Source organism: Rhizopus delemar, genomic scaffold (assembly GCF_000149305.1).
Source record: "Rhizopus delemar RA 99-880 supercont3.3 genomic scaffold, whole genome shotgun sequence".
NCBI lineage: Eukaryota > Fungi > Mucoromycota > Mucoromycetes > Mucorales > Rhizopodaceae > Rhizopus > Rhizopus delemar.
The window spans coordinates 1,667,972-1,691,681 of record NW_027137829.1 but is presented as its reverse complement, the minus strand read 5'-3'; the positions used below and the strand labels follow the sequence as shown (position 1 = coordinate 1,691,681).

The window sequence follows — 23,710 nt, the reverse complement described above, 5'->3', positions numbered from 1 at the left end:
AGTGTTTGTTATTATTTGGTCAGATTCTTTTATTGTATTTGATGAATCATTTGTCGTGTCACAATCTTTCCTCCTCCTTTGCTAAATAAAATGATTTGTTAATCTTTCAATATTACTTTGACTATGGAATTGTCTTCGTAATATATATGTTATGACAGATGCACTTGTATGTTCCAATAATATTTCCATTAAATCTTATAATAAACCTTTATCTTCTCTTTTGCTTGCTTTGATGCTATCTGATCTATTTTAATAGATTCGTATTTAGTTTTGTCAACACATCATTACTTACATCTGCTATAGATCAGTGACATAAGTTTATAAAATGTATTTTGATTTGTCAAAATCATACAGTCATTCCATTTTCAATTTGAGGATTTTGTAAACACTTTAATACTTTTATCAACTAAGCTTTGAAGTTGAATTTTATTTGGACCAATCTGGAATTACTATGCATAAAATAAAAAGTGAGCAAGTGGTTTCAGAGAACGTGTCATTCCTTGGCGTATACGATGGCCCAATGTCTGTATTATTTTATACAAACTTGCCATTTTTTCATAACAAACTAATACTTCAGGCCCTACCCAAATACCGGGCAACAGCCCATAGATTAGTTTCCAATGTGTTTCCACTACTAATATATTTGAACACTCTGCACTTCTCACTTCTCACTCCCATCTTTTTCCTTTTTCTCCTTGTAATCAAAAGATTTTTTTAGTTAACATATATTATTTGATTTAGGCTAGACATATTTGACGTATTACTTACATCTTGTGCTCATTGGGATTATTATAATTTATTCAATAAAATAAATATATAAATATCAGTAATTTAAGCTTGATATGGATATATGTTAAATAACTCAACAGTAACTACACTGCATCATGCAGTTTAAGTTCTTATAAGTCCAAAATTATTCATGCCATTGCTAATTAAAGTGGAGCTGTTGCTTTCTTCGTTCTCGTCTTCATCACCTCCACCTTCAATATCACTTTCGTAAACTGTATAGCTTGATATTCCTGAGCTGCTTTGACCTTCACCAGGTGAAGGGACCATGGAGATTTGCGTACAACGCATTCTTTTCCCGATAATTGCGAACAACAATGTATGATGAAAGAAACCTTTTTTTAGACAATTACATTATAAAAAATAAGGAAGAAAGACTAGATAGATTATATGAACTTTTTATTAGATGGTTTCTATTTTTTATCTGAAAAAAGGACAAATATCAATTAAATATGTTCTAAAATTAAAAGCAAAACCAAGAGGATAAAAGGCTCAAAAGCTCATGCCTCTAAAAGTCCCCACATCCCTAAGAGCAGTATCTAATATAAATACATATCAGTTAAACATTAGTAAAATCAATTTATTAAGCCTTGCTACGAGTACTTTATTTTATACTTTAAGTTGTCTCACAAAATAACTAATCTCCAAAAGGATTACTACTCCAATATTCCCCATTGCTAACACTATACCACCGACTTCCTCTTTTCACAAAACCATATTCATCTGGTTGATCTTCATTATTTTTCGCGGTGTCTTCATCTTCTGGCCCAAAGCTTTCTTCAATTTCGGGGAGAATGTGTGGAGGAGCTTTTGAAGTAGAGCATTCATTCCTTGGCGGTGAAAATCAGATTAACTCACAAGATACCCCTACATTTCTTTCTGGGGTCTTTAAATTCTCTCTCTTCCTTACCCAATGAAGAGGTTTGAGAGACTCATCGATTGCTTGTCATATTTGTTGATTTTATTAATCGAGGGATATAACACATCTATTCCATAGAGCGGATTTTTGAAAAGCTACAGCTACGACCATGAACTTGAGCTATCCAAACATAAGTGGCATGCTGCTCGTCATAATGAATTTGAGCTAAATTTCTCTGCGCCTCTTTACCTTTGCGAATTAATTTAGATTCAGTATATTTGCATTTACCTTCGTTAGCAGCAGGAATATGGCTTCTTCATGAACAATATCAAATCTCTCATCCTTATGAACTACAAATACTCTGTCTACATTGAAACAAGTAACAGTGTCAACATCATATAATATCGATTTTTTTTAAAATTATTTCTTGCTAGTAAAAGTTGCTTTCCAAAGCAAAATTATAAAGCTTTCCTTCCACAGACAATGCAGTCATTCCATTATTACTGGATCGTGAAGATCCAAGATAACAATCCCTTGATTGATCATCACTGCTGAACTTTTTTTTTTTTTTTTTTTTTTTTTTTTTTTTTTTTTTTGAAATTGAACGATTGCCTTGACCTTATGAAGGCTTCTTTTATCACAAATCTTATAAATGACAGCAATTTTTATGAATTTTGTTTAAATATCTAAAACGGGGTTTTTTTTTAATTTATTGTAAAAAAAAAAAAAAAAAGTAAAGAAATGCTTTATTTAGTCTATTCTGTTAAATTATACAATTAACCATATAAAAATGATTATATGAAAGCGATAGGTTCATGAACCCCGTTTGATTGTATCCCTTGTACCTGTTTGTGATAGTCATAATCATATTTGTACTCTTCTATTCCATGAATCACATTCTGACAGTGGGAACTGCAAGTGGATTTCTTTGACTTGCACTGATCACACTGAACAAATAATAAATGACAAAGATTATTTTCACAATTCACAAGGTGATCACAGACTGATCCACATTGAAAACATTTTGCAAGTACGTCATCTGTTATACTCTCTATCCTTCTACTATCAAATACAAAATTTTTTCCTTTAAATAATGAATGTTCCTTTTGATTTTTAATGTATTCTCCATAAGCTGATATTCCACCTTTTAACTATAGAAAGAAAATATATAATTAAATCATTCATCCTTCCAATCTCTCATTTATATATACCATCTTCACATGTTGATATCCTTTATTCTTTAAATAAGGGCCAACTACTGAACAACGTATTCCACCAGTACAATACATGTAAATATCATCTTCTTTATCTCTATTCTCTACTAATTTATCTAGCAAATAAACTCCATCTCTAAACGTATCAACTTTCATTTTGATAGCATTCATAAAATGACCCAGGTTACTAATGATAATACTTAATAATGACGATAGTAAACAATTGGTTACTTACTATTCATATTGGTTACGCATATCTATTAAAAATGCCTTTTCTTTCTTTTCTTTTAGTTCTTTATGCCATTGTTCAGGTGTCAGATACTCTGGCTGATTCAGCAATTCATTGGATTTAATGTCATGTTTTGTAGCTACCAACTATCTTTTGTTAATAAATAGTTTGATGACAATATAACTTTACATTCTTCTTGGTTAATATCCTTAGCTTTTCAAAACTAGGTCTCGCTGTATCTTCCATGCCTTGTGTATATTCAATTTTTCCAAAGTCAGACTCAAGACTCTTGAAATAATTCTTGACTTGATCCATACGGGCAAGAGGTACAGACATTTGACAGTTGATACCTCCGATACCTTCGTCTGGTGCAAGATATATTCTACCCAAAACACCCAAAGCATTTAAATTCTTTTCCATTGAATGTTTGAGTTGCATCACTCGTTGTTTTGTTAATGGAGCAAGACTATAAAAAGCCATGGGTCTATAGGTTGGTGTCGTAACAAGAAATCGTCTTCCAATTAAACATGGCTGTGATCGTCGCAGATAAGTTGAAAAGAGTCCTTGACAGAATGGTCTCAACATTATAAAAAATTTTAAAAGGAAAAATGTTTGTGTCCCCTTCTCCTTTTCTTTTTTTTTTTTCTCATTTATTTGAAAAAGACTAATGTTTTGACGATATTGTTCTAAAGTATGGACTTGTTTCATAAAAAGATATCTTTTTCATATTTGAATAATAAACATAAAGAATAATTAATGTGGTTCAACATGTGCATAATCCTAAATAAGACTGTCTCTTAAAGTAAATAGATCATTAACATACTCTTTTTCTTTATAAAATAAAAATAATTTTATTTTTTGAAAAGAAGGATTGAGCAGATATTTTCAATATGGTAAATGTACACTTTATATACAATTTATTATTGAACACAATAAATATATTTTTTTCTTTGTTTATTTTCAGTATCTATGATTGGCTAAAATAAAATTATAATTTTTCTTTTCAAAAGAATAAAAAATATTTTTTTTTTCCATACAAAATACCCTTTCCTATCCTTTCAGCATGTCCATGCTTGATTCTTTTATTTCAAAAAGGAAACAAAACGCTGATTATAAAAAGACAGAGAATTCTGTTGCTTTTATAGCACCTACAGATTTACATCCTATAAAGCAATCAGTAATTGTAAATGAAAAGATAGTGAACAGTAAAGTAACAACCAGAAAAAAAAAGAACGCGTCAAAAAAGCAAAACAATACAATCACAAAATACTTCTCATCCTGTCCTAATCAGGCTACAGAGGAAATAAAAGAAGAGGAAGTTATATTATATATTACACGTAAATCAATACCCCTTATGAATGCTTGGAACGATCTATTAAAAGAATACACAGAAGAAGAAGAAGAGATTACGCTTTATACTGTACGCAAGACAGAACCTATTAGTAATATATGGAAGGATATCCTAAAAGAGCTAAGTGAAGAAGGTCCAAACAAGAGAAAGAATGAACAAGACAAGGAAGGATTAAAGAAACAAAAGATATTTATTGATGAATCAAGAAAGCCCATTCGTCATAAATTATCATCTGAAGAATCAATAAATTATTTATCTGCTATTTTGTATGAATATAGTCAATAAAGAAAACCCCAAATCTCTAAGCCAATACATTCAAATGAATTACTCACGGCCAGTGAAGGATTTTGAAAGGTAGCACAGGGTTCACTGTAACCATGAATCATGTCCGAATGAATCCATAAACCAAATTGACCTTCACCACCACCTACAGCAATAAAGCTTTGATTGGAATAAATCATGTAGTCATTTTTCATTGTCCACCGATAAATTTGAATATGATTTTGTTCATCTTGAGTCCATAAAAAGCTTTTAAGAATTAGAAACGAAAAAGGATAGAAAATCATTCAATTACCATTCACCTGCACCGTAATAACTTGAATTGTGATGAATTGTATCAGTCAGATACGCACCAAATGTCTGTCAAGCTCATTAGTACACAATAATACAAGTACTCGTTCATTTACTCTTTGTTGATTGTCACGTATGACAAGTAAACAAGGCCCGGTCGTTTGCTTGCATTGTTCGTATAACGTACTTAAACTAGCTCCATGTTGATCAAGACTATAGATAAGAGTCCATCTTGGCAAGATGGATATTCTTGTTGGTAGCTCAATACGAATCTATACAATATCCATAGTAAGATTAGAAAACTAACAAAATAGGATTCAATGCCTTTACACTTTCAGCTAAATTTATATCAAGACAAGGCCTTGTTTGGGTATACCGATTTAAAAGTAAAAGTGCTGTCATTGAAGGACAAGTGAGGCTTACTTCTCGTTCAGTAAGATACTTTTTACTCTTGCAAAATTGATTTAATCGTTTCAATTGATTGGTAACACCTCTATGATCATTACTATAAAATTGAGTACATTGAATGGTTGAAGGTGTCAAGGCGGTGGGTGAAGTAGGAGGGCTGCTATAAACTGTAGGCATTAATCAATAAAGAGAAAGAAAGAACTTTTTTTTCTCAATCGTGAGAAATATAAAAATATAAACTGAATTAAAACCTTAAAATATCTACAACATGTTTATTACACACAAACCTTCATCTTCTTCACTCCTTCTCTCACACACACACACTCTCTCTCTATCTCTCTCTCATACTTGCACAACCCCTCTATTGTGTGTCATATTTGCATTTAAGTTTTATTTATTTATTTTTTTCATGCATCGCGTGTCAATTGTGTCATTATTTATGGGTATTTTATCTCAGTTGAAGCACACGGATGATACCTTTACTGTTTGCAGAGATTAATTTTGAAGTATCCTTCTTCCAGCAAACCGAACTAACAAAGTAAGTTGGATCATTTTCAATGGTCATCTTTCCCTATTAATGATTAGACTTTGTTAACAAATCTTCTTGTATCTTACTGAAATATCATCCATTGGAAATTTGTATTTAGCAATGGGCGTCCTTGAGTATTTGTGATAAGCATAAACCGTATTTGTTTCACTACCGCAAGCAATCCAGTCTTCATTTACTGATAGACCAACAAAGTTCTTTTCATTCAAGTGACCAGTATAAGTCCTTATACACTGGGTTGATTCTCTATTCCATAACTTGAGTGAATTGTCTGTTGAGCTATTATAATACACATAAGTCCTGCTATTTAAAAAAAAATCTTTGATTTGCTTACGCTGATAAAAGTTCATTGTCATTAAGCCATTTTACATAAGAAACTGCTTTTTGATGTCCTTGGTAAGTATATAAAGGTATACTGGGATATCTTAAATCATAACAGAGTATTTGATGATCTAGTACGAATATGAGCATTTGTAATGAAAACATGTTTATCTCGGCTACCTGCACTACCAACAGCTAAATAATTACTGTTGTTAGGTGCAAACTTTGCACAGCAAATGTTTCCCTTATGTTGAAAGGTAAACAAGGAACGTTGGCTGTTCAGTGACCATACCTTGACCGTCGTATCGTCACTACCCGAAGCAAGCAGATTGGGGTTTCTAGGGCTCGTATCCACACTCCATGCACGCTTTCTGTGTTCAACAAATGACGACATTTTCTGCCCTGTCGTCACATCCCACACATTAATTACACCTTGATAGTCTGCACTTGCTAATTGGCTCTTGATGTAAGAACTCCAAGAGAGACAACTAATCTTGTTCTCACAACTAATACGACGTATGGGGCAATGCATCGCGTATTGATTGTCATCCGAACTACGGTTTGTTAGCCTGAAATCATAAATTTTGATGTCCTTTAAGATGCCACCGACAGCAAAATATTCTTCGTCCCGATCAAACTCAATAGAGGACACAATGGATGTATTTTGTGTCTTTTCTGCATAATAAAGTGTATCTAATACATCAAGGCTACCATATCTTGTAATGTCATATAATGAAGATGAAAAGGATTCTAATACACTGTGTCCTATTTTAACAGTAGATGAGTATCAATACCTGTAACGAATTTACACTTTACTTTCATCTTCATCCATATTAAAAGTAGGTGATAGCTTTGAATAATATAAATCCTTCAGATCATCAAATCTTGAATCAATACGAGCAGAAAAAGAATCGTCACTTTGGGCACAAATATCAGCATCCTCATAAACAGATCTGGACCTTCTTGTTACCATAGACTGGTTATTTCCTTCATTCTCAGCTTCTTCCGTACATTGATCTCCTGGTTGTTGTTGATCTCCTTCTCTTTTTAAGTCTGTTATATCCTATATATAACTATTAAATATACACCACAACCTCGAATGCGTCATTTTTTACAGAGAATTTTCTTTTTCTGATGGGCTGTAAAGTAGTGTTACTGGATGAAGAAGAAGGGGAAGTTAGTGCTAGTGGTTGTCTACTGATAAGCATGTCCAAATCGGATAAAATATATCTGTTTTGTAGCCTAAGATTTTGAATTGTCTACTGACTGTTATTACCATAGCTATATATAACGAGTATATTAGTTACCATATCATTTCTACTCTTCAATTTGACTAGGAATGTATCCAATAAATCAGCCTTAATCTTTATTTCGTCATTTTCCATTTTTCTTTTTATTTCTAGTGTAGTCTCAAGTAGACTTATGATGTCTATTATAAATGAGTGAGTATGTATAGAAAGCAGACAAGTACCAACCTGCGAATGAAAGTGTATTGGCTATTGAAGTAGCTATTGCAGTAGTATCGCTTCTGATATTCATCACTAATTCTTGTATAGGATCATGATCAATTTTAAAAGTAGAAATTCCCTCTTTTAGAACCTGTGTCTTTAAATCAGCTAGTCTATTGACTTGTAATAAAAATATGTTATCATACGTTGTTATTCATATTACAACTATAATTCTTTTATCTTTACGCTGAAAGTTTGGATAGATGTCACTTCTTGAAAGACGTGATCGGCATGATGGGCAATCATTTTGATGTTGAATATGTTCATTAATACATTCATAGCTGTGTATGTAGTCTATAGTTAATATCAATATTATTATTATTAGCATCATTTATTACCAAAAGGAATGGCCACAAGAAGTAGCAAATACTTCCTTCATTATATTTTGACATAAAAGACTATACACATACTCAGTCAACTTTTTTTTTATTTTTATTATCGTTATTACCAGCATAATTCTTCATCTGTTCTTTCAGAGTAAGTCAATGATTGATTGGGCACGTTGGCTTGACTGTCGCGACGCGGTTGACGTAGCAACGATGCAAAGTTGGATAAGGAGGAAGAAGAAGAAGGTGAAGTTATCTCTGGTAGATTAGGTGAAGTCAGTTGAGACTCTTCTTGTCTTACTTGATCTTGTTCTCCTTGATCTGATTCTGACATGAAAGAAAAAAAAAAAAAGAATTTAAATGTTAAAAAGAAGAGAAAGGGAAAATACAAACACTGCTATTTTTTTATTTATACAACAAAGGAATAAATATGATTGGATGATTTTTGCATTATATTTTTATTTATTTATTTTATAAAAAAAAAATTATTTCAAATCAGTGGTATGTTCTGATTCATCATTTGTCTTTATCTTTTTCGTATTTGACCGTTCATCTTGCTCTTGTTCTTCATTCTTACGCTTTATATAAAGTAGTTAGTAAATAAATCAAGACAAGCATGCTTTAATTACCTTTTGACTTGCTGTTGTTGCTACTGCTGTTGTTGTCTTTTTACTACTTGTCAATTCACTTGGTAGCTTTGACCTATAAAAAAACAGAAAAAAAATGCAAAAAAAACAAAGAAAAAATTAGTTTAAACACGTACCATTTTATTAAAAGATATTTTTTTATCAAGTTTTCCAGGCACCTTTTAATCGTCGCTATTGAAATCCTCATCTCTTTTTCATCATATTTATCCCAAGTCTTTACCAACTTTTGGAAGTCTTGTATTGGTCCAATCAAATTTAATTTTCTTCCTCCTCCAACTTCATTCTCTGTTCCTACTGTTTAATACACGTATATCAATATAATTTGCACTTTACCTGGCTTGGGTTTAATAATTTCAAGCCCAATATAAAAGGTAGTTGTGTAGACCTTTTTGATGTTCTCCTTTTCTTCTTCTTTTATAATTCCATTTGCTTTTAATGACTCTATGTGATCTACTTCTAAACCTCCTTCTTCTACTGAAATCGATCTTTCGTTCAATAGTCCTCCCTTCATCACATCCTCTACTTCTTGATCATTCAGACAATAGTGTGCCTTATCAAATCCCTTTACGTAGGGATGTGCTAATTCAATCATATCCACAGTTTCTAATTTCAATACTAATTGTCTCAACTTGGCCTCTACTAATCCAGACCACATCAATTGAGTCTCTGATGAATAAGAAGAGGATGTGATTTGCAAATAGTGTTTAAATTGTTGGAAAAAGTCGCTCTTTACAAACAAATCCGACCATTGACCTGATCCTAATATAATATTAGATGCAACATCGATACCATTTTTAAATTCTTGAATCATAATCTTCCGTGTGGATTCTGTCACATTATGTGTAGCACACATGGATGGATAAGCAGGTGTAATAATAGGCATTCGATGGCTTCGATCTGCAGGATATAACTATCAAAGCATAAGCATTTTACCAATAAATATATATTTACAGGTTACCTTTGGATTCCATACTCGGACTTGAAGTGGTCCATCTTCCAAAGGTCGAAGCAAGACAGGTTGTGGCCATTTCCATTGATACATGATCAAAAAGAATCGATTCACAATAGAGGCAGCACAGGCATTGGGATACAGCTGACAGATACGAGCAATCAACATTGCCCAAGCAACACCACCCAAGAATCCCATCACATTCGAATAGATAGCTTTACACTTTGCCCATAGCTTAATTGTTCTCAGTGCGATTCGAAAGGTGGCCACATTAGGTACAAGACGTAAAATATCGTCTGTTACTCGTGATCCATTCAAACTACGCACACAACGTTCATCCAAGTTCTTCAATATGTTATTATCTGCCAGTTCTAAATCATCAGGAACTCTAGCCACAGCCAATCTTGCACAAATAAAATCAATCTATTATTAAATTAGGCAAACAACATAAAAACCGTGATCTTTCTTACAGGAATTCCAGAAAAATGCATTTTAATGACAGGCACATAAGCATCAGGTACAGCCTATAGACACTAGTTAGCTTCAAGACAAAGACGATTAAAATCATGTTTATTTTTACAGATATCTCAGTCACTTCTGGTCTCTCTTTTAACATGTCATACATTATAGTGAAAAAGTGTTCTCTTTCCACGTGCTTTGGAAATACACACAAGGTATCGATATCAGCGCCTATATTAATAATAATTAATAAGTCTATAAATAAAAACTCGTTATCATTTACCTGCGCCGTGAACACCAAGACGATAACTACCATAAGTAAAGATCTTTCCCCCTGCTTCTCTTGCTAAAGAATCTGGAAAACCCTTCATTTTACTCACTTTATAAACAAATTCTTTTACAAGTTTATCTAATTTTCCTAATACAACCACTCTATAACAAAGATGAGAAAAGCTTGTCGTAATCATGTTTCCATTTACCTCTTTTGAGCTTCTTGTTCACTTTCAAATAATCCATAACTCTTGAGTGTTTCTAATAGATCATTGGTGAGTTTGATTTCACGTTCAGTAGATGGTTCAGTAGATATAGGAGGTGTCACTCCTAATTGAATTGGTTTTTCTTGACTCATTGATTAATTAAAAAAAGAAAGAAAAAAATAATAATAATGAAATTAAAACACTTTTTTTTTAGTGACTCTTCTTTCTGCTTCTTAATTTTTGGTTCCAAAGGTGTTTGAAACATGACAGAAGGATGGACCTCAATAACGGGATGGACAACTATGGTATCCCCTCTAATAAAACTTTTGTGAAATTTATGAACCAAACTTTCAGTCTTTATTGAGAGCGTTGATTAAGGGCTCGTTTTCCACCCAAACATTACCGATTCTGGATAAGGTTAGGAGATGATACTTGGATTAATTTTATTATACCTAAAGCTTTTTCTCCATCAGGAAGCATAGTTTTGGATAGGTTACTAAAGCAAGATGTATCTGTAATACTTCGTCTATTCAAGATGATGCGCATCATACCATGCAGACAATAGAATACCTTTTCAACTAACTTTATTCAGCCTATATGGGGAAAGATGAATAAAAAAAAGTTGACAAAGACCCACTTGTACAATACCTCATCCCATTCTATCCCTAATTTATCAATTAAAGAACATGGTATGTATTTTTAAGCTTTCAAAATATCCTTATGTAAGTGGATAGTTTTACCAGCAAAGGAGAACGCAACTTCATTCCTATCTACTCTACCAATCTTTGTCATTCTCATCAAAGCACAAAAGAAAGCCATCATTTCTTATAGAATGCTCTAATGAATCCTTGTTAAAATGACCAGGTGCATTATCAGCAGCTTTAGAATAATACTTTTCTTTTATAGCTAATTTTTTCAGAAAAAGTGTCTGGATCCAACATACAATAGGAGCTGTATCGAGTAAGGCGATATGTTACACAATTATAAAAGAGAAATCAGACAATGAACTTGCCATTGTTTGGTTCGTGCCTTGGAGCCTTCTTACTGAGAACATTTTAAAGCTTTTAATTCGCTTCTACACTCAATTATAGTATTGTGTTTTTTTATTCTTCATGATGAATTGCTTACATTACTGTTAATGATATAAATCTAACCTTGAGACATTTTTATTTTATTTAAATGGGATTTCAAAACAGGCAAAGCAAAGGATTAATTCTATACATGTTACTTTATATTTGAAGAACATAATATCAAAGCCTTAATTAAAAAGCATTGATTTATAAATCAATTGTATATTGCTTTATATATATATATATATTTAGCTTATTATCCTTTTATAAATGTTATTACGTCTTTTGAGTAGAGATTTTCAATTCAGTAAGTGATACTCATGTTAAGTGTGCATAAGAAAGACCACTATTTTCTGTTTATTCTTGAATATAGTCATCTAGAGGAGTAAATGGCCTTCATTTTGCATATGGCCTTGATACTGGACAGATCAAACCGTAAAACAACAAAGAAAATGCTTGTTTGTTGACAATTTTCTGTCACCATTAATTTGATGGATTTTTAAGAGATAAATTTCAATTGCTCTAAATTAAAAAGTGGATCATTTGAGACTTTCCTTTTGCGATATATGATCTTGTTTAGAAAATACAATTGCACAAAGACAGCTCTTAAATTATGATAAAAGCTTACTTTGGTGGCTCACTATTACTATTCGTTTGATTAAGGGTAAGTAGATAAGTAACTTATGTTGCTTGAAATCAGTAGCCTCTATAAAATCATCCGAATAGATTTGTAACCACCCGTGTAGTTTTCAAACTATTTAAATAACAGAAAAAAATGGGAGGAAAAGTTTTTATGTTTGTATATGCAAATTGAAAGAGGGGAATTTGCTTAAAATCCTTGAAATCCAGTGCTTATTTAGAGAATAGATTTCTTTACCATTTATTCCAATGAAGAGTATTTAAAGTACAGACATCTTATTATGCACTGAAAAGTAAAAACCGTGCCTAATTGGCTTATCCAGATTGTATCGTGGGAAGAACTGGTTGAGTTTAAATATAATTCCCACGATGAGTTTCCCGTTGAACACTTGTAAAAAGACAAGAAACAAGAGAATAATAGTGAAAACATCAAACTTTGACACACTTTTTCTTTTTAATTGGTGGAAACCTCAAGCAAATAATATGCTTACTTGCACAACAAAAGATCTCTCTTTTTTTCTTTTCTTTTTTTTCTTTAAACAGTATTTTATTCCCGCTTTCTTTGCAAATAAATTCCTTCTTTTGTCTCATCTTTTTTTCCGTTTCTTTTTTCTTTTTGAATTAATAACATTAACATGACATCCATACTTAGACGCTTACCGTAAGCACAATCTAATTCAAATAATATGAAAGCAACTAACAGAAATGAATAGTAGCCAAGTTCCTTTCCGCCCTCTCGTAAAAAAATCTATTCTTTTGTCTTCTTCAAGATTCTTAACTACTGGTAAGAAAAAAGTGTAAACTGAATTGAGGGGGAAAAGAAAGCTAATGTTTTGATAGCTGCTACACAAGCTGCATGTAATAGTGATGAGCCTAGTTTCCTACAATCCGTTGAAAATTATTATGATCATGCTGCTTCACTTAGTGATGTTCAACCTCATACATTAGCTCACCTTCGAGCAGTTGACAGTGTACTTCGTGTGACGTTTCCGATTGAAGTAGAAAATGGTAAATATGAGGTCATTGAAGGTAAGATAAAAAGACTTCCCCCCCTCTCTTCTTTTTTTTTGCTTGATCACAGAAAAATAAATATGGTTAGGTTACCGTGCTCAACATTCTCGTCATCGTTTACCTGTCAAGGGTGGCATTCGTTTTTCTGAAGAAGTTGACCTTCAAGAAGTGGAAGGTAATAAAGCATATACAATTCAAAAAGAAAAAGGAAAAGTCTGATATAGAGATATACATAGCCCTGGCCTCTCTTATGACTTATAAATGTGCTGTTGTTGATGTTCCATGTAAGAAAAAGAAAATCATTTCTCTTGTAAAAAAAAAAAAACATAACAATATCTTGTAGTCGGTGGTGCAAAGGGTGGTATCAAGATTGATCCTACAAAATACACAGTAGAGCAATTGGAAAGAATCACTCGTCGATATACCATGGAACTCTGTCAAAAAAAGTTCATTGGGCCTGGTTTAGATGTACCTGCTCCTGATGTTGGCACTGGTCCACGTGAAATGGCTTGGATCATGGATACTTACGCTCAATTTAACGTGGGTGATGTGAATGCAGCTGGCTGTGTCACTGGCAAGCCGCTTTCCATGGGTGGTGTTCGTGGACGTAATGAGGCTACAGGTTTAGGTGTTTACTATGGTATTCGTGAGTTCCTTGGATACCGTGAGGTTCAAAAGAAGACGGGTGTCAGTGATAAATTAGAAAACACAACTGTTGTCATCCAAGGATTCGGTAATGTTGGCTACCATGCTGCCAAGTTCTTTGAAGAGAATGGGTAAATAGTTTTTCTTGTATTTTACTTGTCCATCTCAATCTCTGACACAATTGATTAGTGCCAAGATTGTAGGTGTAGGAGAAAGAGATTGTGCTATTTATGATCGTAAAGGCTTAAATGTCGAGAATCTCTATGAATACCACCGTGCTAACAAGACATTCCGTGGCTATTCTGAATCTGCTCAAATCATAGACCAGCCTAGCAAGATTCTCGAGACAGAGTGTGACATCTTGATTCCAGCTGCCCTTGAACGACAAATTGGTTTACGTAATGTGTCAAACATCAAGGCTAAAATTATCGGCGAAGCTGCAAACGGTCCCTTAACACCCGCTGCACACGAAATTTTGGAGAAGGCTGGTAAAGTCGTGATTCCAGACTTATTGTTGAATGCAGGTGGTGTTACTGTCTCATACTTTGAATGGCTCAAGAATTTATCTCACGTTCGATTCGGTCGTATGAATAAAAAGTGGGATGAGCGTGCTCGTTCCAAGGTGTTGGCCCTTGTGGAAGAGAATGCAGGTAGACCTTTAACTGAGGCAGAGCGTAAAGCAATCGTGCACGGTGCTGAAGAGGCTGATTTGGTTTACTCTGGACTTGAAGATACCATGATCCAAGCTTGCCAAGAAACTAGACAAACTGCCGAATTAAAAAATGTAGATTATAGAACTGCTGCATACATCAACGCTATTCAAAAGATTGCTGCTGTTTATGAAGGCTCTGGTATGCTTTTCATGCACTAATCTTTTTTTTTTTTTTTTTGAATCCTTGTTAATAAATTAAAGTCGTCTCAATGTTGTAAAAAATGAAATGATCTCATAATTGAAAAGAAACCAAATTGATTGGCTTTCAAAATGCGAGAATTTCATTTAAAGCGTCAATTAAACACTCTCCAATAAGAAGCAATCTATAAAGTTCTTAATAAGCAATTTGAACTTTAATCATGCAAAATTAAAATTCATTTTGTTTTTTGTTTTTTTTCTCACTGTTTCTCAAATATTATCATGCTGCCTCGTATATCCGCAACTACTCGAGTTTATTGCTCAAGATACTTTCGGCCCTTGAACACGCTTCGTAAATACAGCACAAAGAAGCCTGAACAACAACAAGGCTTTCAAGACTTTTTCAAAAAGACACCCTTTTCAAATAATAAACCACCTGAAATGCCTAGTAGCAACGTACTTATTGCAACTGCACTTGGCTCCTATGTGCTCTATAGACTTACTGCTCCAACTGATCGTGGACGAGAGTTGACATGGCAAGCATTCCGCAGTCAATTACTCGATCGAGGTTTGGTCGATCGTCTTGAAGTGATCAATAGAAATCAAGTTCTTGTTTATCTAAGAAATGAAGCTTCTACGCTTGGTGTTCCCGGTGTCTTTTACTTTTCTATTGGTTCAGTCGATGCATTTGAAAGACAGTTAGAGAAAGCTCAAAGAGAGCTAGGTATCCCTCCTAATGAACGCATCCCCGTTGCTTATCATGACAGAACAAGCCTGGGAGAGACCTTGATTGGATTTGCACCCACGATTTTGTTGATCGGCATGCTGTTTTATCTGACGCGAAAGAGTTCTGGTGGATCGCAAGGAATCTTTAGTATTGGAAAGAGCAAGGCAAAGCGATTCAGTGAGGAAGAAAGAGTTAAGATATCATTCAAAGATGTCGCAGGTGCCGATGAAGCCAAAGTAGAAGTGATGGAATTTGTCAATTTCTTAAAAAATCCATCGATTTATGAAAAACTGGGTGCAACAATTCCCAAAGGTGCCATCCTTTCTGGTCCACCCGGTACGGGAAAGACTCTGCTGGCCAAGGCGACGGCTGGAGAGGCAGGAGTTCCATTTTATAGCGTATCAGGATCTGAATTTGTCGAGATGTTTGTCGGCGTTGGTTCCTCTCGTGTTCGTGATCTTTTTGCGACAGCCAAGAAGAACGCACCCTGTATTATATTTGTGGATGAGATTGATGCGATTGGTAAGGCTCGAGGCAAGGCTGGTGGACAATTTGGTGGTGGTGGAAATGATGAACGTGAAAGTACCTTGAATCAGCTCTTGGTAGAGATGGATGGGTTTGATTCAGATCAACATGTCGTTGTTCTTGCGGGTACCAATCGACCCGATGTTTTAGACCCTGCCTTGTTAAGACCCGGACGATTCGATCGACACATCACCATCGATCGACCCGATATCGGCGGCCGTGCGCAGATATTTGAGGTCCACTTGAGACCAATCAAAACCGTCGTAGAGAAGCCGGTCCTTGCGCGTAAATTAGCTGCATTAACCCCCGGATTTGCAGGTGCTGATATACATAACGTATGTAACGAGGCAGCCTTGATTGCTGCACGTCGCAGCAAGGATACAGTAGAGGAAAAAGACTTTGAAGATGCTATTGAACGTGTCATTGCTGGTCTCGAAAAGAAATCGCGAGTGCTCTCTCCAGAAGAAAAGAAAACAGTAGCTTATCATGAAGCAGGTCACGCTATTGCAGGCTGGTATCTTCAATATGCAGATCCTCTCTTAAAGGTTTCTGTTATTCCTCGTGGATCAGCCGCTCTTGGATATGCCCAATATTTACCCAAGGACCAATACCTTTACTCGAGGAAGCAACTACTCGATCGAATGTGTATGACCTTAGGTGGACGTGTTTCTGAACAGATCTTTTTCAAAACAATCACGACTGGCGCACAAGACGATCTACAAAAAGTAACCAAGATGGCCTACGCTCAAATTACTGCATATGGTATGAATGAAAAGATAGGTCCCTTATCATTCAGTGATCCTCAAAACGAGAACAGTTTCCAAAAACCATTTTCCGAACAAACAGGCACCATGATTGATAATGAAGCACGAGCACTTGTATCAGAAGCTTATGATCGTACACTTCAATTGTTGACAGAAAAGAAGAATGATATAGAAAAAGTAGCTCAGTTGCTTTTAAGTAAGGAAGTCTTGACAAGAGAAGATATGGAAAATCTATTGGGCAAAAGACCATTCAATGAAGTAACTGTATACGATGAATATGTTAGACGAAAGCCTTCTGACGTAAATTAATGAAAGAATGGGATTAAAACATGTGTAGTAATATATTTTTTATATCTAGACTTCAGCACCACCTGATTTTTCTAAACCATCGGATGATGATAGCGTAGATTCTAAAAAATAATGATAGATTTTTATGTATAAACCTTTTCACTGTATTTCTAGCTAATTTGTGGAAAAGAGAACCATTTACACGATACAAACAATAAAGGAATAATATAACCACCCAATTACAAAAAAGAATGCGTCTTTTTATTATATTCTTTAGATGAAACAAGCTTGTAAAGCAGCTCAAACTTAAGTCATTGAGTGATGATTTAACGTGTATGAGCCAAGTAGGCTTAACAAGGGTTAAAAGATCAATTTCAATTTTGAGCTTTGTACGTATATGTAATAAAACGAAACTTCAAAGGGCATAAATGTTTATTTATAACAAATTTGTATGGCTTGAGATAGACCCAAATGTTCAAAAAATATATACACATAAAAACAGGTACTCGTATTTATTCCCATGGTTTATTTACTGTAGCTGCCCATGATCCTTCTTCTTCTATTTGGTCATTTCCCCAATTCATTTGGTCCTTGTTATCACAAGCAGCAGCAGGGTTATTTTCACCCCAAGAAACTCTCTTTTCGTTATTTTCTACTTTTTCAGAGGGTGCTGTCCAATCTATAGTAGGCGCCCATGGTTCATTATCATGTCTGTGTGTGTTCCATCCGACTTGCTTCTGCTTCTTTCTTGATCTCGTACCAAACTTATAACCAGTTTCGCATGTTTTTCCGAAATCTCTGCTTGTTCGTCGATAAGAGTTGCTGAATCTCTTTTGTGCTGGTGTGTTAGGCTTTATATCATTCACTGCTTGTGCAAGATCGTCCATTTGAAAGACACCTGGATCCTCATTGTATCCACGGTGACTGTAGGATGGCTTTCGATGACGATGTTGCTGTTGCGGAGAGTATCGATATTGTTGCTGCTCCTGTTGACGATGAAGATTGTTTGTTATTCGCTGCTTATCTGTTACTACAGATTTGTCATTTTCCTGCATCCACTTGCTTTCTGTATGTCCACCAAATGGAGACTTAATTATATCTGAATAAGGTCCTCCTTGAATAGAACCTTGTAATAACTGTCTGAGTAGCTCATAATTGGGTTCTTCAGCAAATTTGATTTTTCGAGCATACTCTATGAATTTCAAAAGACCCTGGGGTAAGCCCGCACAGAGATCGTCCATAAAGGTATCTTCCTTGATCTGTTTCATTTTATCCCAGCCAGCACGAGAATTGCGAGCTTGAATACCGGTCCAAGGTAAAGTACCTAAAACCAAGTCCAATAACAAGTAACCGATGCTTTCAATGTCATCACGACGCGCATGAGGTTTACCGCGGTGAACATGTAGCGAGGCATATCGTGCTGTTCCAGCCCTATTTCTGTAGTCTTTCTTTGTTTCTGGATAGGGCTTTTCTGTCGCGGGATTTTTCCACCAGGTGGTTAAGCCAAAATCGACCAAGTATAATTTAGGATGAGATACATTCCATTTTTGAAATATCTCCTCACAAGTAGGGTAACGATATTTAATCATAGACATGCCGTGGTCGTCTGTTGATTCAATCATTTCAGGTTCAGGTAGAAAACACTGAGAAGAAAATAAAAAGTTATCGGGTTTGATATCTCTATAAACAAGGCCTCTTTTGTGAATATGTTCTACAATAGTAACCTAGTTTCCAATTTGTTAGATTCATGCTCGCTCTTCTCGTTTTTTATTATTCTGGTTTACCATTTGACAGCCAAAATCAACAACGACTTCAATTGGAAGCTTTTTAAGAAATTCCTTCAACTGATTTACATTTGGTCCAAGTAAATCCATTACAATACAATCAAATTCATCATGTTGTCCATGCCAGTGACATTGTGGGATACCAGCTAAAAAAAAAAAGAGTCAGCGTGAGAAAAAGTATCATTTGCAGAAAGATAACTTACGACCGCCTGCAAGTACATCATATATTATGTTTTCATGTTTAATCTGTCGATTTCTCATCTTGATTGGCTCTCTTTTAACTGCATATTTTCTTCCGGTGTCAATATCCTCAGCTGAAAGAAAAAGGAAGTTAGAATGCATTGACAAGACTACTAAATAAAGGGAAGGTTTACCTTCAAACACCTCACCAAAAGAGCCCTCACCAATTCTTCCGAGCACAATCCATTGGTCGGCAATGATGACATCCTTACTTCCGATACTTAGATCCGTACGAATGCTATCGAGTGAGGCACACTCCAAGCTCAATGGATTGGTGTCTGCTGCCAAAGATTTTGAATCCAATGAATGAGAAATCGACTTTTTTCTCTGGTTCAATGGCTGTCTGATATGGTATGGACTACTCGACATTAAATAACAGAGAAAAAATAGAGAGAAAGAGAGAAGAAAAAAGAAGAAAAAAAGAAAATTATAATATCAATTGCTGTAAACTCATGAACTTGTTTACAAAAGAAACAGACGATAATTTAGGTCTTGGTCGTTGAGCAAATTTTTGATTAAATCGGGGTTTACATTATGATACCTCACATGTATGAGTGCATCCTGGAGAAGAAGAAAAAAAAAAAAAAAAGGAGAGCGAAACTGAATATTTAGTAAGGTACTAGTTGTAAAAGTTCAAGAAATAGAAGCGCCTTTTGCCCTTTACTTAAAAAAAAATGGAGCAAAACGTCCCTTTATTGTCTCCCCACTTTTATGTATAAATTCTCTTTGTCTCTCATTTTATTATTGTTTTTTTTTCTCTATTCACTTTTTATTTCTCTTTATTAATACTATTAGTATTTATTCTTTAATCTTCATATAATGCTTCATATTCAAGAACCATTTGCTCATAATTCAAGTTTACTCATGTCCCCTCCAATTGCTGTAGTTGTACAACCTCAACCCAGCACATCCACCAGAACACTCAAAGTAATTGAACAGTTGAGCCAAAATTTCGATTCAATTCAAAAAGAAATTGCCTCTACTCGATTACAGGTAAACAATCGCAAAACATGCTTTTTTTTTTGTAGATGCTAACCTGTCATTTTTGTGTGTAGCTGGAAATGATGCGGCAGGCCAAAATGCAGCATGAAAAGGATACACAGCATTACACAAACTCTAATAAAGTATTCCGGGAACGCATAAAAGAAATTATACAGGCACTTGAATCCAAACAAAAATCATTGGATGATACAAAGCGAGCATCTAGTCAGCTTGAACAAAAAGTAAAGCAACTCAAAGATGAAGCTTTAGCCTCCCGTCGTCAACTCGAAAGTTTACGAAGAAGGGAACAGGTCTTGGAGCATGATAGGGATGTAGCTGTCAAGGAAAGAAACCAACTAAAGCGTAAACAAAACCTCTTGGGTGACTCTGTTGAGCAACTTCGTGATCGATGCGAGAAGGAAATGGTTTCACTTCAAAAGGACCACTCTTTATTGGTTGAACAAGCAAAACTCATCACAGAAAGAAACGAATTGATGATGGAATTGGTGCACAAAAAATTAAAACAGCGTCGTCAACAGACAGACAACATTGCCTTAGTAAAGAGACAACTAAGAACCAATATCAGTGCCTTCGTGAGTCACGCAAAGTCACTTCTGGATGCTCTGAAGCTAGACGTTGAACAATCATCAATTAAAACAAAAGATTGTACAAGTGCTTCCATACAGTGTAGTGGTGAAGTCAATGGTTTACTCACAAGGATGAGAACAATCGCAGCTGAAATTACCGCCTCTGAAATATAATGACTCGATTCATTTTCTCCTATAAAAACGGTTTTTCCCCTCATTTGTGGTTAAAGGAGCACAAGTATAAAAAGGAGGAAAGATTGAAACTATTTCTTTAATAAACCATGCTTGGTAAAACTTATCTGATTTTAATTAAAGGTTTCAAAAGAAAATTTTTTTTTTTTTTTACGGAAAAAAGATCAGATTATATTTGTGTGACAGAATGTAGCTTATTCTGATCTTTAAATCATAACATTGTCTTTTACTCAGATCTTTCTCTTTCTTCTTTCTTCTTCCACACATCAACTCGAAAATTCAAAAAAAATATGGATAACAGCCCAGGATCCGATTTGACATGGTGGAATGTAGCTGAAGCTTCAACATTTGTATTTATTGCAGGTATTCTATATTAGGCAAAGAAAGGGGAATGTCATCTCAGATCCATTATTTTCTAACATTGTTTAAGCCTTCATTAGTTTAATATTAGGAATAAAGCTTGAAGTATCACTAATTGTATCCGGAATAAGATGCGTTGTTCAACTGTCATTGATGGTATTTTGTAGAAAAAATTTTGCTTCAAAGAAAAAAAGCAGTGAGATTGACGGAGATTATATAGGGTTTAATATTAGATGATGTGCTAAAAACTAAACACATGAGCGTAATCATTGCCATGTCCAGTAAGTTCAATATATGTTTTCTGAGTGCAGAACTTATCTGATTAAAAATTACTGGATGATATTAGTTGTATTTGTTCTTTTGGCGTCTTATGAGACTGTATTCAATAGAACGAAAAAGACATTTAGAAAAATGGTAAGGACTCTTTTTTTTTTTTTTGTTACAAGCGGTCAATTAACAGTAAAGTAAAAGTTTCCTATTATATTTGTGATTTTATTTATCAGCAACATGTTCATCACATATTTGGGTGCAGCAGTTGTATTGCGAGTCGAGCCATTTTGGGATCCACCAACTTTTGTGCCAGTGATGGGTATGCTATTGGGTAACTCAATGACGAGTGTTGCGATGGCAACCGAGAGATGCTTGGACCAATTCAAGTAAGCTCAATCATTTACATATCAAACACTAGATCAATATCTTAATCGCATCTCTGTTCACAGATTCCATGCACCTGTACTTGAAACAAGATTAGCTTATGGTGCTACGCGATACGAAGCATCTTTACCGCTTGCAGTGGAAGCCATCCGAATTGCTCTTATTCCCGTCATTACTCAGCTTAGCGTGATGGGTATGATCAATATTCCAGGCATGATGACAGGTCAAATTATGGCAGGTACACCAATAATGGAAGCCGTCATGTATCAGCAGTGTATCATGTTTATGATTGCAGCAAGTAGTACTTTAGGTGTCATTATGGCTGTTACAGTAAATAACAAAAAAAAAGAAAAAAAAAGTAGCTAAAATCGTTTCATGTTAGGCTTGTATGCTTATTCTAATAGATAAAGAACAAATAATGAGACAAGATAGAATTTATGATAACAAAACCTTTAGCTTTAGCTTTTCAAAACTAAAATGCAAAATTTTGTCGCTCAAATTCTGTTGTAAAAAATCTAAATCAAAAAAGACGGTTGGTGACATTGTACCATAAACAAAATACCCTTTTCTCCTTTCTCTTTATTTCCCTATATTATACGTTTAACCCAATCTTGTCAGTGTACAATTATATATATAGAACCATACCTCTAGTGGTATTTCTCAATGTGAATTAATAAAAAGCTCTCATTCATTTTTACTCTGCGCCTTTGTAAATAAAAAAGGGAGAAACACACGCATTTTTGCACCTTTCTTCTTCCCTCCTTTTGTTCTTAATTACACATTAACTAGGATAGTTGAAAAGATTAGGAGATACAAATATTGAATAAACGAACTCTTATTATCATTACTGTCATTTACACTCCTATTTATTTATATGCAACTATTTTTTTAGACCCTAGATTTTAACGAAATACATCCCTTTGACAGTCCCTGTAAAAGGAATAACATAAAAAAATACCATATACGATTCAGCACTTGGTCTCAAATACGTATATCGCTAAATGCTTTCTAATAACTAGCGTCATGCATGAAGATATTGAAGCAAAAAATATTTTGCTTGTAATATTTTTAAAACTTCATTATTTTATAATTTGAACCTATCTTTTTGACAATGAAAATAAAGCTGTTTGACTTTATTTTTTACTAAGGATTTACTACATCATAGTCCATTCTTGGCTTTGCTATATTATTCTATGATAGAGCAAGGTATTACTCCTATGCTTAGGCATCAATCCAATTATGCTTGAATTTTGTGAACATCTACTTTATGCGATTGCAAAGTTAGACTACCCTAGAAAAACCACGAAGAACAAAGAAAAACTAAAGTTACTTAACTTAAAAGACTTATTCTTAGTTTTATGTGGAAGTTAGTTGTGAGCCTACCTTTACTGAAGCTATGTTTAATTTGTCAAAAGTATACCCATATAAAAAAGATTGTCCGATACACAAATCATTTGAGAGAGAGAGAGAGAGAGAGAGAGAGAAAGAGAGAGAGAGAGAGAAAAAGATTTAAATATCTTCAATATGATATGTTTATGACTTAAATGATTTCAAGGAACTCTTTTTTTGATACACATATATACAAACATACCAGATCCAAATTTCTGGAAAATGTGTTCGAAAAGTGAAAGCCAAATATATACAATACGATAAGATATATACAATAAGGTATCATACATTTTTCTTCTACAAACTCGGATTACATACAAACCTTTTTTCATTCAATTGACAGTGACATGATTA

General features: G+C 34.3%; 11 protein-coding genes across 11 annotated transcripts; 4 read left to right on the top strand and 7 right to left on the bottom strand.

Annotated features, from left to right (window-relative positions):
* Window positions 1-891: 891 nt before the first annotated feature.
* Window positions 892-1,056, bottom strand: RO3G_04835 (uncharacterized protein; the record flags this gene model as incomplete). Its single annotated transcript, XM_067659425.1, has 1 exon — window positions 892-1,056. One exon carries the CDS (start codon window positions 1,054-1,056, stop codon window positions 892-894), a length of 165 nt encoding a protein of 54 aa, XP_067515526.1.
* A 2,188-nt stretch (window positions 1,057-3,244) lies between these two features.
* On the bottom strand, window positions 3,245-3,568 carry RO3G_04834 (uncharacterized protein; the record flags this gene model as incomplete). The annotated part of the gene is made up of 1 exon (XM_067659424.1): window positions 3,245-3,568. One exon carries the CDS (start codon window positions 3,566-3,568, stop codon window positions 3,245-3,247), a length of 324 nt encoding a protein of 107 aa, XP_067515525.1.
* A 1,149-nt stretch (window positions 3,569-4,717) lies between these two features.
* RO3G_04833 (uncharacterized protein) lies at window positions 4,718-5,411 on the bottom strand (the record flags this gene model as incomplete). The annotated part of the gene is made up of 4 exons (XM_067659423.1): window positions 4,718-4,967; window positions 5,014-5,078; window positions 5,126-5,281; window positions 5,340-5,411. 4 exons carry the CDS (start codon window positions 5,409-5,411, stop codon window positions 4,718-4,720), a joined length of 543 nt encoding a protein of 180 aa, XP_067515524.1.
* Window positions 5,412-5,865: 454 nt separating this feature from the next.
* Window positions 5,866-7,564, bottom strand: RO3G_04832 (uncharacterized protein; the record flags this gene model as incomplete). Its single annotated transcript, XM_067659422.1, has 7 exons — window positions 5,866-5,988; window positions 6,033-6,243; window positions 6,299-6,416; window positions 6,493-6,960; window positions 7,102-7,348; window positions 7,401-7,424; window positions 7,562-7,564. 7 exons carry the CDS (start codon window positions 7,562-7,564, stop codon window positions 5,866-5,868), a joined length of 1,194 nt encoding a protein of 397 aa, XP_067515523.1.
* Window positions 7,565-8,604: 1,040 nt separating this feature from the next.
* Window positions 8,605-10,802, bottom strand: RO3G_04831 (uncharacterized protein; the record flags this gene model as incomplete). Its single annotated transcript, XM_067659421.1, has 9 exons — window positions 8,605-8,697; window positions 8,749-8,821; window positions 8,883-9,060; window positions 9,100-9,676; window positions 9,725-10,138; window positions 10,186-10,239; window positions 10,296-10,405; window positions 10,458-10,606; window positions 10,654-10,802. 9 exons carry the CDS (start codon window positions 10,800-10,802, stop codon window positions 8,605-8,607), a joined length of 1,797 nt encoding a protein of 598 aa, XP_067515522.1.
* Window positions 10,803-11,238: 436 nt separating this feature from the next.
* On the bottom strand, window positions 11,239-11,472 carry RO3G_04830 (uncharacterized protein; the record flags this gene model as incomplete). The annotated part of the gene is made up of 2 exons (XM_067659420.1): window positions 11,239-11,315; window positions 11,391-11,472. 2 exons carry the CDS (start codon window positions 11,470-11,472, stop codon window positions 11,239-11,241), a joined length of 159 nt encoding a protein of 52 aa, XP_067515521.1.
* A 1,592-nt stretch (window positions 11,473-13,064) lies between these two features.
* On the top strand, window positions 13,065-14,886 carry RO3G_04829 (uncharacterized protein; the record flags this gene model as incomplete). Its single annotated transcript, XM_067659419.1, has 6 exons — window positions 13,065-13,143; window positions 13,200-13,388; window positions 13,459-13,545; window positions 13,607-13,654; window positions 13,714-14,146; window positions 14,205-14,886. The coding sequence occupies 6 exons, from the start codon at window positions 13,065-13,067 to the stop codon at window positions 14,884-14,886; spliced, it is 1,518 nt and encodes a 505-aa protein (XP_067515520.1).
* Window positions 14,887-15,306: 420 nt separating this feature from the next.
* Window positions 15,307-17,302, top strand: RO3G_04828 (uncharacterized protein; the record flags this gene model as incomplete). The annotated part of the gene is made up of 2 exons (XM_067659418.1): window positions 15,307-17,181; window positions 17,240-17,302. 2 exons carry the CDS (start codon window positions 15,307-15,309, stop codon window positions 17,300-17,302), a joined length of 1,938 nt encoding a protein of 645 aa, XP_067515519.1.
* A 379-nt stretch (window positions 17,303-17,681) lies between these two features.
* Window positions 17,682-19,562, bottom strand: RO3G_04827 (uncharacterized protein; the record flags this gene model as incomplete). Its single annotated transcript, XM_067659417.1, has 4 exons — window positions 17,682-18,812; window positions 18,954-19,099; window positions 19,157-19,267; window positions 19,328-19,562. The coding sequence occupies 4 exons, from the start codon at window positions 19,560-19,562 to the stop codon at window positions 17,682-17,684; spliced, it is 1,623 nt and encodes a 540-aa protein (XP_067515518.1).
* Window positions 19,563-20,012: 450 nt separating this feature from the next.
* RO3G_04826 (uncharacterized protein) lies at window positions 20,013-20,935 on the top strand (the record flags this gene model as incomplete). The annotated part of the gene is made up of 2 exons (XM_067659416.1): window positions 20,013-20,186; window positions 20,351-20,935. The coding sequence occupies 2 exons, from the start codon at window positions 20,013-20,015 to the stop codon at window positions 20,933-20,935; spliced, it is 759 nt and encodes a 252-aa protein (XP_067515517.1).
* An 885-nt stretch (window positions 20,936-21,820) lies between these two features.
* RO3G_04825 (uncharacterized protein) lies at window positions 21,821-22,386 on the top strand (the record flags this gene model as incomplete). The annotated part of the gene is made up of 3 exons (XM_067659415.1): window positions 21,821-21,969; window positions 22,033-22,297; window positions 22,372-22,386. The coding sequence occupies 3 exons, from the start codon at window positions 21,821-21,823 to the stop codon at window positions 22,384-22,386; spliced, it is 429 nt and encodes a 142-aa protein (XP_067515516.1).
* Between the last annotated feature and the right edge of the window lie 1,324 nt (window positions 22,387-23,710).